Source organism: Mercurialis annua, linkage group LG3 (assembly GCF_937616625.2).
Source record: "Mercurialis annua linkage group LG3, ddMerAnnu1.2, whole genome shotgun sequence".
Lineage (NCBI taxonomy): Eukaryota > Viridiplantae > Streptophyta > Magnoliopsida > Malpighiales > Euphorbiaceae > Mercurialis > Mercurialis annua.
In genome coordinates this window covers 53,379,968-53,397,015 of record NC_065572.1, presented here as the reverse complement: position 1 = coordinate 53,397,015, position 17,048 = coordinate 53,379,968, and the positions used below count along the sequence as shown (strand labels likewise).

At 35.0% G+C, this 17,048-nt stretch overlaps 1 protein-coding gene across 3 annotated transcripts; it reads right to left on the bottom strand.

The window, feature by feature from the left end:
- Positions 1 to 10,746: 10,746 nt before the first annotated feature.
- On the bottom strand, positions 10,747 to 16,955 carry LOC126674546 (outer envelope protein 39, chloroplastic). 3 transcript variants are annotated; one of them, XM_050369013.2, is made up of 11 exons: positions 16,775 to 16,954; positions 16,628 to 16,694; positions 16,521 to 16,556; positions 16,304 to 16,448; positions 15,817 to 15,975; positions 15,618 to 15,688; positions 15,456 to 15,534; positions 15,180 to 15,295; positions 14,139 to 14,286; positions 12,591 to 12,660; positions 10,747 to 11,182 (listed from the first exon to the last, which is right to left on the bottom strand). In XM_050369013.2, the coding sequence occupies exons 1-11, from the start codon at positions 16,806 to 16,808 to the stop codon at positions 11,025 to 11,027; spliced, it is 1,083 nt and encodes a 360-aa protein (XP_050224970.1). In that variant the 5' UTR covers positions 16,809 to 16,954; the 3' UTR covers positions 10,747 to 11,024. The 3 variants fall into 3 exon arrangements, with proteins under 3 accessions (XP_050224970.1, XP_050224969.1, XP_050224971.1); XM_050369012.2 differs by having other exon boundaries at positions 16,628 to 16,689; XM_050369014.2 differs by having other exon boundaries at positions 11,064 to 11,199; positions 16,628 to 16,689; positions 16,775 to 16,955.
- Between the last annotated feature and the right edge of the window lie 93 nt (positions 16,956 to 17,048).

Below are 17,048 nucleotides of genomic sequence, written 5' to 3'. Positions count from 1 at the left end.
CACTAACATACTGTGTGTATGAGTTAGTGATCCCAAAAATATAGTATCATAAAAGCTTGTTAGTGTTTATTCACAAGCATTTACAAAAGCAAAAAGACAGCCACTAATGTTGATCAGCTTCCCTTCGGTGTGCTATTACTTGAACCTGGTGCATCTTTCTTTTTGTTACTGCTTCCGGGGGGCCTTCCTCTACCTCTCTTAGGAGCTGTAAGAGCATCTCTTGTAGCATTGGATCCGTAAACATAGTTTACTTTGCTATTCCAGGCCGACTGCAAACACATAACAACATGTGGTCAAAATCACAAAATCACAAAACAATGGAACTACTGCACACAAAATCACAAGTTGGAAGAATACGGCAGTCACTTTTATCCATGCAAAATTACAACACTTATTCCCAAACTCACCAAAAACCCCTGCCTAATAGACGTTTACCTCAAAACGAACAAAGTGAAATCATACAACTTCTAATGTATCCAATTGAAAAGCTTAACCAAAATACTTATTTCTAATAAAAAAACCAACTACCATGCTACAAACAGCCTATATATTAAATAAATTTCTAACGAAAGTATACTTACTCTAGTATATATACTTCCAGATTCAGTCATTACTCGCATACCAACACCTTTCCTGACCTGCATTAAAAAGAAAGTAAAAAAATCATGAAAAAACCATGGCAGCAATATACTTCCAGATTCAGTCATTATCTCAAATTTTGTATTATGAAGTGTTTCAAAGGTCACCTGGCGAGCTTCTCTCTCATTCTGTGCCTTTTGGATAGCCATGGCAGCAATGGACTCGTTGCTTTGGCTAATCCCTGTCAAATATAAAACAATGCAATCTTTACAATTCAGCATATCACATAATTTTGAATTTGAGGCCACATAATCTGAGCATACTGAAGTTGTACGAAATATTCAAGGTTAAATTACAAGGGTACAAAAAGCCATATAGAAAGGTACAAGCCACAAAATCTATAAACAATAGAAACAGCAACCTGATGATCTCTTTGGGAAAACCATTTAAGTATTTATTTCGAAAGAGTCTAAAAGTTATTTTCCACAAACCACTTAAGTATTAATTTTGTATTAAATTGTCAAAATAAATCTAGAAACTCAGGAAGGCACCAACTAACAATTTACTCAAACAACACAGCAACTTGAGGACACAAGAAAGTAACAAATTAAAATTAAATTCAGTATATGCCAAAAACAACAACAAATATAACACAGAAATGAAAAACAAAGTGAAATAAAGGCCAAGACATTACCTTTTGTTGGTCACTGACAAATGACAGCCCAAATCCATCGTCGTAGCCCAAATCGTCCATCAAGTAATCAATAAACCAAGTCCATGTTTCTTCGTTTTCAGCTTCGACTATGGCCCACGCAACCGGAAACATCTGATTATTGCCGTCACGTGCAACCGCACTGAGTAGCGCTCCGACAACTAAGGTTTTCAAAAAACATCCGTCGACGCATAGAATAGGTCTACAACCATTCTTAAAACCCTTCTTTAGCCCCGAAAAACCAACGTAATACCTCTGAAATATTGGAGCCCCAGTGTCTGGATTGTGAATGAAAAAAAACCTAAACAGACCCTCCTTATCAACCCTCTTCAGCTCAGCATCATATGATCTAAACAATGCATAATGGGTTTCGATGGACCCCCGAATAATCAGCAAAGCTAAGTCCCTAGCTCTGTAACAAGTCGATCGCGAAACAATAAGGCCGTTGTACTTCTCCTTCACATCAAGCATCATTTCACTCGCGACATACATTGGGTTCCTACGAAACTTCTGAATGAACTCCTTTGCAACCCAGTCAGCTGAAGCTTGCCTATTCGTCATGGACCTAGGACAAGTATGCTCTTTCGATACTCGTCTAATCCAAAAGGTCTTCTCACCTCCGAGTTTGGATGCGTATAGGGTCCAAGGGCAATCTCCACTACAAACAGCCTCTACCCTAGTACGAGAACTCCTAGTCCAGCCCACATTGTGTCCGTTCAATACTGCCCACTGCTGAATAGCATTCCTCAATTGATCTCTTGTCGTAAAACGCATCCCGACCTTAAATTTCAGTTCCTCGTGGTTGCACTTGGGATTATAAAAAGTCCGCTTAGGTTTCTTTCTTACCCTAATCTCCATAACATCCTCATCGCTACTTGATGGAGTGACTAACCCGTCATCACTGTCTGCATAATCACTCCCAAATGTTTCAGCATTTCCATTAATTGTATCTTCATTCACTACACTGTCATCATTAAAAACACCGCCGGGGGCAGCTAACATGTCATCTAAACCTAAGCCATATATTGAATCTACGGCCAAGGTGCGAAAAGTACGATTGCTCTCCCTAGCAATAATACACTCTTCGTCAGACTCATTTCCACCATTAACTTCGTCGGCGTCGTCATCAGTTCCTTGTTCGCTGTCAGCCATGTACCTCATGTCATCCTCAATATTAGTTTCAGCCTGCATAGTAGACTCATTCTCCAAACTTCCATCTTCCCCAGGGGCATCATCCTCCACATAGGCCTGCACAATTGGCTCATTCTCCAAATTTGCATCTTCTATATCCGCATATTCCTCCGCATATGCATCATCCTCCAAATTTATAAGTTCCTCTAAACTTGCATTCCCAGACTCCAAATCTCCTTCTGTTTCTAGTACATGCTTTTGAGTTGGCTGAGCTTTACACTCTATGAACATTTTTGCAAACCCGACGTTTTGAGCTGCGATCCAAAATTCTTTCACATCATCATCGTTGTTCAACATTGTTAACACGTCCCATTCACTTCTTGATTTATACTCTCGGGTTGGTTTAAAAACACCAATTCTGCTAACTGCAAACCCCATACTTTTAACCCTGCCAACTATGCCACTAAGGGTTAATCCTTCATTACAGTACCATGACGGTTGCACGTACTGACCGCTGTTTTCTTTCCACTTAACTGGTACTGTATCAGTCATATCAACATCAACCCATACTTCCACGGAAGCTCTGAAATATAAACAGTCGACAATATTAACATCGCATTATGGTAATGTTGTCAGTCAAAGCAAACATACCAATAAATTTCAATTTAAGACCTACCAAATAGCAAACATAGCAATCCAATTTCACAAAGAAAAACAATGCAATTTCAACTAAAGACCTACCAAATAGCAAACATAACAATCCAATTTCACAAAAATACCCATCCAATTTCAACTTAAGACCTACAAAATAGCGCAAATAGAAATCCAGTTTCACAACAATAGCAATCCAATTTCAGAACATCATAATATGAGCACTAAATAACAGAACATCTAATTAGCATACAAGGCACACCATAATCTGAGCACTAAACACTACAACACTAATTTCAGAACATTCTAACTAGAAAAACCTGCTACAATGTGTTAATGTTAATTGAAAATAACTGCAGATTGAAATTCAAACCAGAAACCCTAATTATAAAATGCCTAACACCATGGCAGCATAACTAGAAACCAGAAAACTAATTTGAAAATCAAAACTGAAAAAAGAACCCCTAATTTTAAAATGCCTAACACCAGAAACCATAATTTTAAAATGCCAAACACCAGAAATTCTAAGTAGAAACCAAAAAACCTAATTTGAAAATCAAAACTGAAAAAACCCTAATTTTAAAATGCCTAACACCAGAAACCCTAATATTAAAATAATAACCCAACTTGCAAATCAAACCCCAATTGCAAAAAGAAACCCTAAAAGAATCGAAGCACCTATTTTAAAATGCCTAACACCAGAAACCCTAATTTTGAAATCAAAACTGAAAAGAACCCTAACTATCCAAAATAACACAATTTGCAAAATTAAACCCTAAAGGAATCGATAAAAGTAATTAAAACTGCCCAATGCCACAAACCCTAAAGTTTAAATCAACCTGACCATATCCAAACGAGGGTAATAAAAGTCGATTACTTACATGTAATTTTTCGGTCTTCCAGTCGCCATCGATGTGCACAGCAACGAGGGAGAAATTATTTAGAAATTGACAGATTCATTGCATTTGTTCTTCTGAGTTTTTCTTTCTGAGTTTTTTTAGGGTAGAGAAGATTAGTTTGAAGATGAAAAATGTCGAAGAGGGAAAATGAAATTGGGTTTCAGTGGGAAAAATGAAACGCAGCGTTTTCACCTTCTGAATTTGAAGAAAAACGCTGCGTTTCATTAGTTGAGTTAGGTTGGTGGATGATTTGGTCAGGTTGCTTGTGGTTTAAACCGAGTTCGGTTAGTAAATTAAAATTGGGCCATGTCATCATCAATACGGTGTAGTTTTGGTGATTCATTGCTGACAGGGCTGCCACGCGGAAGGCAATTACGGTTTGGTTCGCAGATGGCCGAATTTGGAACGGAAAACCAAAGGTTTGGCCAAATAGGGTGGTTTTAAAAGGTTTGGCTAAATTTGACACAACCCGTAAAGGTTTGGTACTTTTTGGTGAATTGGCCTATTTAAAATGATTGTCAAAATAAAAAAGGGGGAGATTGTTGGACCAAGTCCTTTTGATCTATTTAATTTTGACTTCGACACATCAATTTGAAGCTTATAATATTGTTTATTAGTGTGTAGGAGCCCATTAAACTATCGTGGATCGATTCGGAGTCCTCTAGCGAGAATCAAATTTTTTAAAATCCCTCGGATCCATAAGGTTTTCGCGCCCGTGATAAATGTGTGTTGCGGGCGCGACACATGAATCATGGACGTGATATTTTGGCTCACGGGCGTGACTTTCAGCATGGCAAAACTATCTCTTCTAGCAGTATTTCGCGGGGGGCTACACCTTAGTGTCACAGGCGTGACACAAAGGACCGTTAGGGCTCCAACGGCTATTTTCCTTATCCCCCAAAGATCACAAGCCACCTGGCTGGAGCCAATTGGACCACCTGTCCAAAAGGCACATTGGGGGCTTAACATACAGTGTCACGAGCATGACATTGTTGTTTTCACCAAAACGTTGCCTTTTCCCTCAAAGTCTTAGAGGAGTTTGTTGGGGTTATATTCTACCACATTTATGTGGCCAGACACTCTTACATCAACAACTACAAGCATTCAACTATATTCTCTCTTATTAAATTGTGCATCATTAATTGATTGCTTTTCTTTGTTGTTGATAATCAATTTTGATTTATCATTAGTGTTTGTTGGTTTATGATTAGCCTAAGAAAATCACTTTGTGAGTTAGTGTTGAGCTCTAAAAAAACACTTATTGTAATAGTTAGGTGTTAACCTTAAAACACCCATTGAATTTATTACAAATCTCAACTTTGATTGAGTAGTGGAGTAGAATCAATTTGTGGTTCGAACTACTCTAAATTGTTTGTGTTCTTTCTTCTATTTTTTAAACATTAAACAAAACTCTAATCAATTTTTAATTTCTAAAATAACCTTATTCACCCCCCCCCCCTCTAAGGTACTATTTAGGATTTCAGATGGCATCACGCCATTTCATCTAGAAAGTGCAGAATTTTGATTTCCAGCTCGATCGACCTAATTCAAATTCAATCCTAAATAACTTTAGAATAATTTTCTAGAAACTCTGACGGCTGTTCTATCTGTATTTTTAGACAATAGTTAGAACACGATTTAGACAATTAGATATTTAAAAGTATTTTTGACCTTTTATTCTAAATTGTATTTAGAATTTCATACTTATTTTGGTTTCTTGTTCATGATTGATTACTGCAATTGCTCACACATCAACTTTAGACGAGACTTCTCTTTAGGAATCGAATATTTTTGTGCAACAAAATAAGTCTTGCTTGCACACTTTAACTAGCCACTAGCTTCGTGCCCCTTTAGTTGACAAACACTTTTGCATTGCCCGGCTTGGACTTAAGTGACAATATGCCCCCTCAACTAATAAGCAATGGGCAATTAACACTTAAATTAACTTTGTAGGCAAATCAGTATACGAACATGGTGATTATAGGAAAATAGCTCCATTTTGGCAATTTTCCTCCTCGATTCGTAAGTTAATTCTCCTTTCAATTGGAAATTTTCCCCTTTAACTTGTAAGCTAATTTTCCAAAATGGGGCAAATTGCCTAAAACTATCAAATTTGTATACTGATTTAGCCATAAAGTTAATTTATATATTAATTGTTCACTACTTATAAGTTGAAGGGGCAAATTGCTACTTAAGTCGCCCGACTTGTGCCCTTCTCTTACACCTTTTCCCCCTTGCTTAATGGGCATTTTATGGGTTATTCTAGCTTGTGGCCTTAACTTCATGAGGATTTTTCTAGCTTATGTCGCCTAATTTTGTAAGGATTTTTATTTTTCTTAGATTGCCACTTTATCTATATAATAAATGCAATTGAAACATATATTATATGTGAAAGTGGAAAGGGTTGTGGGATGTCCACCTCACTCAGACTTATGGAAACTTAGGGATTTACACTAGAAGGAGTAGCCACTTAGTCGTACTAGAAATACCTTTTATATCAACTAGACATCATGCTCACTTATGGATGCATAAGATGTCGTGCATCGTACTGAAAGTTCGGAGTTCGTGGACACAACCAACTTAAGAGATTTTTCATATTATTAATTTTATCAATTTACTCGTATATTCAAGTAAATAGTTTTGGGTTTTTTAAGTTCATAACGCAGTGGAATTTTAAAAAATTAACAAAAATCCAAAACAACATCCATATAATTCGAAGAGATAGACTAATTGCATAATTATAACTTACTCGAATGTCGAATTCAAACAGCAATGTAGGAATAAAGAAGGTGGTTCACTTTGATGATACTTGCCTCGGATCAGAAACGCCTCCAAAATAATGCGTTCTCTATAAGTATCCACACGAACAGACTTTTGCCAAAACGAGTGCTTGTGTGCTAGCACTATTGCTTCATAAAGCAATTACGAATTTAGTGATTATGTCTTGTGTTTATTTCAAAAAACACATCACTAAAAACTCTAGCCTTAAAAGTGTATTTATAGGAAAATAACACATATATGGTTTACTCAAAAAAACGTGGTTTGCAATCAAATTCAAACACTACGGATTTTATAACTCTTTTAAGTTTATGTTTATCAAAAACTCCTTTTTGATAATTACACACATAAATATGCTAATTATTAATATTACCTTACAAAATAATATCTTAAGGATAACACTTATCCTTAAATTTGAAATTCAATTAATATATATATATATATATATATATATATATATATATATATATATAATAATCTATTAATTATTATATTCTATTAGGCTTGTACAACCCATAACTATTTTGAGCCAGTTTTTAGTATGTGACTCTGTAGGTTCATATAGCGTTGGCAGTGGATTAAAAATCTCTATTTCGGCCCACAAATCATAAGTGGCCTCTAGCAAGACATTATAACTACCCAAGTCATATGAATATCAATTATCCGATTTAACTTTATAATAATATTTTAATTTTTTTGTCTCGCGATATCCAGATTGAATATAAGCCATAGTATTATCATCCTTTTAATAATCAATTATTAGTTTCTAGATTTCAAGTAAACTGAAAATGATAACTCTTTATCAATTCATTTAGTATGACCATGCATTTTTTTAGTCTATCTTTGCAAGGGACCCATAGATATCTTACTCAAATAATTGAGGGACAAATTCCTTCTCAGTCACTCACATTTCTCACATAGTTATTTTCATAACCAACGACAATCTATTCCATTATTCTATTAAAGATAATGTAAGATTGTATCAAAATGTGAAATAGCTATGTAGAAATCCATGGTGATTTCAAGGTCAAAAAAATTACTTTAATATTACTATATTAAGAGATACTTATGACAATGATTCATGTAGTATTCTCATAATGGTCATCCAATGCTTTATTTTTTAAATGGCACTTATGATTTGACTTAATATTCATATACATAATTAGTAAACATAATTATCAGTCAACATCATACTAGCCTTAATATACTATTAAGAATAGGGATAGTTTGAATATAATTCTTTATTAATTCTAAAGGTTTTATTATCAAGTCACGTACTTGATGACCTTAATAAGAATTAATCATTCAAGCATTTAATCATAACATATAATGATAATAAAAGTGCCAACAAATAAATAACAAAAGATAAAGTCAATACATGGTCAAACATGATTAATCTAGTGTATATCACTAACAAATATATCATGTAGTACATGCAACAAATAAATATAATCTCAACTCATACACAAATATAAAAAATTAGAAATACTGGAAGAACTGAAAATATAATAGAACTAACTAGAAATAATGTAAACATGCATTGTAATATATAAATTGGCATATATATGATCGATTTGACTTGTCATGTCAAGCAAAAAACATATAATCCTAGGCAACATTTTTGAAGTTTTTATTACATGTTTCCTGTTTCCTGCTTGACATGGCAAGCCAGGTTGATTATATGCCAATTTATATATTAAAACAGGAAATATGTAGTCAAAACACTTATTTCTAACATGCATTAGAATATATAAATCATCGTTTAACGAAACATCACGATTTTTATGACCTCGACGTAAAACATCTCTCTCATCCTTTTAACATCAATATCGTGACCAAAACACTTAATTCTAATAGCCATAACAATTCTGGCGACAAACAACACGTTTACGTGGAACCCGTAAAATATAGTTTTCGACATAACCCTCCAAACTCGAAAATCAATCATCCAAATGGATAAAATTTACATGAGCAATGATTACCACACCCTCAAGCACGATCGGACCTCAAAACTCCGAAGAAAACATTAAGAATTTTGATGTTCGATCAACTAGCTTCGACGGTTGCAAACCGTTTTTGATTTGTACTCTACGTATGTGGTCTCTAGTTTAAACTTTGAATTCTATGATGTTTTGAACGTTTAGGAAATAAAGTAGCACTTGGTGAGAAGAGCTAGGGTTTGATGCTCTCTAAAACCTATGTACATGGAGAAAATTGACGTCTTAGAAACGAAGTGGGTCTATTTATAGTCCTTGTGACCGACCTAGTGTGCGTTCGCACATTACCCTTCCCAAGGGTATATGCTCGTAAGCTCCACCATGCGATATTTTGCATGCGTTTTCCTCCAACCTTCTCAACCCGAAACGAACGGTTGATCGTCTAAATCGAAACACAGATTAGGGTTATCATGTAAACCATCTTCAAATATCAAATCAATCATGATATTTCCATCACTCAAAGCATTCACAATCCATTACAACATCAAGATCGACACATATTTCGTCAAAGTTTCGACAGTACGTTCATCACACGTCAGAACCTTTAGGTAACGACAAGGTACTACAACTAACTTCCATTAAACGATGTTGGTGGAAAATGAATAAATACAAGCATTATGCAATAATTGAGTAAGAATTTTCTTGGTCACGTTTCTCTTGAGGTAACCGCTTCATTTGTTTTTGTATTCACTATAATTATATATGTTGAGTTATGCAAATTATGGTACATGGAATGAATCCAGGACAAGCTAACACTATAAAACATGGGTTTAAAGTTGGAAAATGTAAGAAAGTAATAAGCAAATTAGCCGTTACAATGATTACATTAATGGATAGATTATTTAAAGGATTAATGTCATAACAATTCACCAAGTTTACACGTTTTCTCAATTTAATCACGTTTTTTAAAACTTCTCATAAACATACACCAACTTTCATTTTTTCCCAAATTCATACACGGTGCTGACGTGTCACTCATTCATTGGTTAAAAATGACTTACACCTCAGCAAATTCCAGCAATGAATGAGTGTCACGTCAGCACCATGTATGAATTTAGGAAAAAATGAAAGTTGGTGTATGTTTATGAGAAGTTTTAAAGAACGTGATTAAATTGAGAAAACATGTAAAGTTGGTGAATTTTTATGACATTATCCCTTATTTAAATCATCTCTCTTATAAATTGAGTTTGATAGAAGCATCAGAAGTAAGAAAATATGGATGGAATCAAAGATTTTAAAAGTTCAAATTATGCAGCATGAATAAAATTGTGAACACTACAATTTCTGACTTCAACAATTGATTCATGAGTACAGCTTATGACTTAACTTATGAGTTGTAAATCGAAAGATGATTAACTAGAGCGGAAAAGGAAACGGAAGCCGCAATTTTTATGAAAACTTTAGGAAGTCCACAGGATGAAGTTAGCACAAACTTGTGGAAGCTGAAAGTTGGCAGAAACTTCAGGAAGTCCAAAAATTGGAGCTAATAGAAACTTCAGAAAGTCCAAACATCTTCAACCTTGTAACAGTAAGCACCATAGCTTGTTGATGTAAATTTATTTTCGGTATTATTTCTCTCATTATAACTCAATTTTTCACATTTAACCGTGGAATATTTATTTCGTGCAATTTACACTCATAAATTGCTTGATCGAAGTTATGATTATCATTGAGGATTGATCCTCATAGGGAAACATGTAGATAAGATTATGATTAGTACTTATATGAAAAGTTTAGTTTGTCAAAATTATTATAAATGAATTAAGACATCGTTTACATTATATATTTATTTATCAGTATGCATATTCAATCTATAGCAAATCCTTAATTTTTTATTTTTTGAAAATAAATCCTTATTTTTTGAAAATCGCTATAATGACCTATCCGCGTCGTGTCAATGTTGGTATCCATGCGTCCATAGCACATAAAATGCAGTTAGTTATTTGCAACCTCGACACATGGGAAAATAAGACGAAAATGAAAGCAAACAGAAGAAGAGGAAAAATCAAGAGCATTTGTGTATTTAAATTAAATAAGAGATCATTGTTGAGAAAATCAATTAAGTTATCATTGTTTCTATAATTATAATAAACATGATGTTAGAGAAGGGTGCAATTAATTGCTATACAAAATATGAATCAGAAAAATCTTAAAAGGTAAAATTGGTCCTTTATCCAAGAAGGCTTGCCAACTTGATCCAAGGCTATCAGCAACCTTCAAACCAATCGCTATTACGCTTCTATCTAAACCATTAAGAGAGCTTGACATAGAGAAAACTCATGAAATAAGGTTGCTGATGCCAACATAGAAAGTTTTCTGATGGAATGCGTTGATGGCGTAATCAACCTGAAAGTGACCGATAGGAGTCTTCAAGCGAAGGCCATATCCAAGTCCCATTCCAGATCCCGGCTTGTTCTGCCTTTGGGCTGGATTTCCTGAAACCCAAGTCAAACTAATTATGAAAGTGAACGTCAGTAGGTTCCCTTAATGTTTTAATATCGAGTTCTTATTTAATTTATGTACACAAAATGGACAGTTCTGTGCTATATACAGAACTTCCTATAAAATTAGGTGTAGATAGCAAACAAAAGGCTTCACAATGATGGTTAACAATGCATTATGTAGGTCCTGATTTTACAAAGCATCAAAGTTGGGAAGCCAAGAGTAATTCAATAAGAAGAGAGAGAAAAAGCACGAGCTTAGGTTTGTTACTATTATTTTCTTTGACGAGAAAACTAAAAGGGACTTGGAAAAGATTGGGAATGTAAGTCATATAAATCCCCGCTATGCACAGAGACCAAAAGTAAATGCAACAACCATTCCATAATTTACCCAGTTGATTTAGATTCTTAGTGGTGATGCTTCTCAGTACAAATCAAGTACAACAGGAAATAGTTCATCTCACAGAAAAAAAGGTCTTATGTAAAATATACAGTTCTCTAGAAATGACATAGGACTTTCAGGACAGATTACAATCAGTTATGCTCATTTAGGTCTTGATATGTAATAATTAGTTTAGGAGTCGACAAACTAATTGTTTCCAATTTTTAAGAACGCCCTTGTCCTAAAGGAACTAAGCTACAGATGGTACAACATGATTGCACTTCGAATAGTGACGACTAATCTTAGACAACAAGCAATCTTCAAGCTCTTTGTGATGAAGCATCAACCCTATATGATGAGTCATTGGACTCGCTGCCTAGTGCCTACGGAACTTTGGGTTTTATGTTTACAAAGTGCTAAAGATGCAGACCTGTATAACTCCTGAAACCCAAACTTTGCCGTTGTAAACATAATCCCATAATATCAACCAGACTTAAATTCCAGTGAACATCTCCACATCGTGGGTACCGTAAACAGTGACATAGAAATCATATATATTGTGCAATTAGCATTCTGTTTATCTTTATTACTTTAATTAGAAATTGATCCAATATGTATAGTTTCCTACTATTTTCCACTTTCATTATTTGTATTAAAATTTAGACTTTTGATTCTACATAAGTTGGGGAAATTAATCAAACCCCTAAGACTTCTCCTACATCAGCTGAGAAGCTTTTTCAACCCTATCATATGGGTTTTGGTAAGAGTTGGCTTGGCATATTTAATATTTGATTTGACCAATATACATGTTTGCAAAGCATCATAGTAAGTTGGTAAAGCAGATGGTCGTATAAATTTCATGGCTAGACCTGTTTTAAAAGCTGAGAATTAAAAGGGCTTATTCACTTTATGTAATTAGCACACCTTCCACCTTTCTCTTTGGAAGATATTAATCAGACACTTTAAAAAGAAAAATTGTGACTTGACGCAATTCCTGAACAACCAGCATATGAAACTTACCAGGTACAAGCCGACTGGAGCCCAAGTCTGTTCCACAGTCCAAGAAAAGTGCACCTTCCAACATCTTGTTCTAAACATAAAAAATAGTTAAAACTCATCTCTTGTTTTACCAATAATTTGCACAGAGAAGGCATTTATATTAATAATAGAAAAAAACAAGATACAATGAAATGGTAACAGAGTATAAATGTTTGATCCTGAGCACTAAGCTGACATGGTGGGGGAAGACAATATATTATTTAATCCTCTAGTTGTCCAAAATCATATCACCTAAAGGCGAGCCTTGAGAAGGTGAACCGAATATTTGTTGTGGTAGCAGAGATGTAACAGTTTCTTTGCCATGTTCATATCTCGAACCTTTAGCTGCACCATGAAGGTGACTGAAATGTTTTGAGTATATCCAGCTCGACCCACTCAATTATCATTGCATAGCCATTAATACTGTTAGGGGTGTGCAAAGCCGAATTGAAACCAATCAAGCAAACCGAATTGATAAATATGGTTAGGTTTAAAACTGTATAAGAAATTGGAAATTTGGTATATTTTGATTGTGGTGGTAACAAAATTTCTATTCAGTTTTGGTACAAATCAAACAAAAAATCCAACTGAACCTGACTGGTTTAGTTCGATTTAGTTAGAAACATCAGAGAATCAATTCAAGTTGATTTTCAAAATAATAAACATTTCGGTTTGATTCATTATAAACCAAATGCACACCCCTAGATATAGATGAAATATATAAAACTACAATTAATTGTGTTGTAAGCTTTAGCGAAACAGGCAACATGTACATCCTATAGCCCTTGGAGTTATGATGGAAAGAGGAAGAACATTTTATGTCTTTTCCATGTAAACCTTGCTTGTTAAAGAAAGAATTACAAAATTATAGGTCATGACCCTACTACTATAAACCACAAACAGTAAGCTGCTAATAGAGTATTTTTAATAATTTTGTACTTTTTTAGACTTTCTTTATTGTGATTAAAAAACGGCAAATTAACCTTGTTTAGTATCCAGATTTAATGTTTTTCTTTGCATGTGAGAGCTCACTTGCAGATTAGATTGAGACAGTTTTTCTATAAAGTTTATGTTCCATGTATGGCCAATATTCCTTCACTACATGAAATCACTTTTAAGCAACAATCCGAGATGTAATGGCTTCTCAGATCATCAAAACTAAACCACAGTTATTTAATGGCTCTTAGTTAGATATGGTTCTTAGTAGTAGTAAAAAAAAGGACATGAAAACCTTAGACGTACAATGTATTTTCAAAAATCAAATGTTAAAAGATGCTAGAACTTTTATCAGTTTGCAATTAGTAGTGCCAGACCTCATTAAATTATTTAGGTAGAAAAGCACAAGAAGATGATCACAAATAAGTTATAAAAATAACTCCTAACGGTCCTCACTGATCTGCTTCATGACTGCATAATTTATGGCACACTGCTCAAGTAGAATTCAGAAATTGCCCACAGTAAAAAAGTATCGTAAACAAGAATGCCAGTGTCACAATCTTTTAAAGGTAAAAAGATGAAAGCAACACATACCAAAGGAAATGTCAATTCACTATTTGCAATTAAACACGATCTCCCTGATCCTACAGCACCCTCGCCATAACCTCTCACACTACCAACACCACCAATAGCAAATGCTTGATAGGGAGCCATGTCTCCTACAATTGAACCACCTGTCAGGCTGTCAGAGGAAAGGGTAAGAGTGCTTAAAAGGGGGAAGAAATAAAGAATGCCCTAGGAATGGATTGCTTATAATAATTATTGGGTACTACCAATGACCAGGGCAGTTTACATTTAGTTTTGAATAGCCAGAGTGATATCCTGCTTTCAGCACATAAATCGTTTAGTTTTAGCCAGGTTAATCAAAAGATGATTTTTTTTTCTCTACAGATTCATTCCTAGAAAACATTATTTAGACTATCAAAAGTTATCACTATTTTCGCTAGAAAATGGAAATAAGCAGGTTTCAACATTACAGGACAAATCTTACTAATGTTAAATGATAAAGATTATAAGCCACATGGAGTTCACAATTAATTGGCTTTCATATATACCTACATTCTTCCCTCTACCAAATACTACAATATAGCTGGATCAGTTTAAATTTGTGCCTTCTTGTCTCCGCAAAGGTAATTATGACCCTTCAAGGACTACATATTTTTTCAATTCATTCTGCAGTCCCAATGATACTTCTAAGAAGGATATCTGCCAATTGCTAAAGCTGTCTAGGCTAGACATATTTTTTAATTTGTATAATTAGTCATAAACATGTCGTATGAATAATGAATATTAGTACTTGAGTATGTTGCATGCCTTTGCAATTATTATCTATTCGACTACTAGACTTTAACAATATACTTAATACATGCTTCGAACTGATTTGCAAAACATTTCTTGTGACTCGTAGAAGATGTCTATTAAATACAAGGGCATGAATCCTCTATACTACTTCTGAATTTGGTTTCCCATTTCCAATGGTTTTCAAATAATTTACTTTATCTCAGGAGTTAGCATTGGCAGTTCCTCTAACAATATGCAGAATCCAATAAAGACAGAAAAAGGAACCTTTCTCACCTTGCCAAGAAAAAGGCAGGCCCAAGTTTTACTCCTCTTCGTGCAACAAATTTGAACCGGTTGAAGATAAGCCACTTTGATAAAACAGGAATCCCTTGTTCTATTTGCATGCTGAACTGAATACAGGTAAGCTTATAGTTAGTGGAAATGAAAACGATTGACACTTGTTTTTAAGATATTAAGACATTAGAAAAAGATATTGGATGGAAGTACTTTAATCCAGCCAAATAGAACAAGAAAATGCAAGTGTAGGAAAAAAAGGTGAAGATAACATACATGAGAAAAACTGTGATCATTTGCTTTTGCATACCGAGACTCTTGCTTTAGAACTACCATAGAGTCATGGGAACTTCCGCTGCAATGTTAATATTCTTTTAAACAGTGTTAATATAAATAAAAAATAGAGTTACTGAATGAAAATCCCGTAAGAACATATACCTGCAAGTCACTGGGAATCCATCAAGATCACAAGTTATAGAACGGCCATCATCATTCAGCAGGCGCACATTCTGCATTTTCATTCACAATTGTCACTTATTGCCGCCAAATCAAATTAGCTGCATATATTGCAGATGAAATAAAGTAAAGAGAACAATGCCAAGAGAAACATATAAGGTGCAATAATAAGAGAATGAACCTCAAATTTAATACTGGTAGTGTTGCTCCATTTAGAACTTGCAGGCTCACTCAGATCCACACCAATGGAGAATTGAGACAAATTGACACCTCCACTTCCAGAATGAGAGAAATTCTGAACAGGCGTACCATGGACTGCAATTTCAGGTGAAAAAGAATGCTGTACAAAGAATCGGATAAATAGAGTAAAACAAAATGTTGACATTCAGTGTAGAAAAGCGAATGCTTTACTTCAAATGCTCTCAACCTAGGTAGCACGGACACTTCATTCAGGAAACGTGTGAGCCACTTGACGTTTCGGACACGAAACTTCATTTTCTACATAGGAAACCCTAAAATAACACCGTTTCGTCGTGTAAGTGTCCTGTTTCGGGTGTCCGTGCTACCTAGCTCTCAACTGGTCACTCATCAAATAAATCACATTGGTAATGTCGAATTCGTATGCTCTATTATCCTCATTCACTAAAACAGTAGGAGCAAAAGATTACCTGAATAATAAAACAGTGTTGGGCAAGATATTCAGGTCTAGGTCTTCTATAAGCTATGAGTACATTTGAATCAGAGAGGCCTTTGTTCAATGAGACATCAAGCTTCTCACTCCCACCAAACAAATTGGGGTGTTTAATGCAAAGACTGTGGAAAAGACCCAATTAGATGGACTTGGTGTAACTGGGTAGCATTAAAAGGTAACTACAAAACACATACCTCCCAATAATGAGTGAAAGAGGAGCGGCAGCGTTGCTGTTAGAGTGAGAGAGTGAGTGTTGAGCAATGGAAATTCATGAAGAAATGAGAAGAAAAAAGAGAAGAACCTGAGAGAAGGGAGCATCAAGGAGGCATAGAGCTTGTGGGTGAAATCCACATTCACATCAATCTTGGCTAACACAGACGCACACAATTCACCATTAGTATAGGAGAAAATGAAGTGTCGTTTGAATATGAATTGATAATTGACACACCTTTGCCCGCATGGATGCTCTTCTGAGCTCCCATAGTATGATGAGCAGAGAGGCATCAAACATGAATTAACATTGAAATGAATGAGGTTTGGGGGCAAAAGGAATTTGAAGCTCCCAAGTTTCCTATCTGCTTTTCCTTCTTTTCTTTGGTTAGAATCACTTCCCACGTGCTGCCGCATATCCCTTTCTCTCAAACTACTTCTTTTCATTGAGCAATGATTAGGGGCGTAACTGAACCGAGCCGAGCCGAGCTTTAGAGTGTTCATGTTCGGCT

Excerpts from the sequence above, each read along its gene's own strand:
- LOC126674546 (XM_050369012.2), bottom strand. The coding sequence starts at position 16,837 with ATGTTTGATGCCTCTCTGCTCATCATACTATGGGAGCTCAGAAGAGCA. Across the intron at positions 15,976-16,303 it reads AACACTGTTTTATTATTCAG|CATTCTTTTTCACCTGAAAT; the intron begins GTAATCTTTTGC and ends TTCTTTGTACAG. Across the intron at positions 11,183-12,590 it reads CTCCAGTCGGCTTGTACCTG|GAAATCCAGCCCAAAGGCAG; the intron begins GTAAGTTTCATA and ends CTTGGGTTTCAG.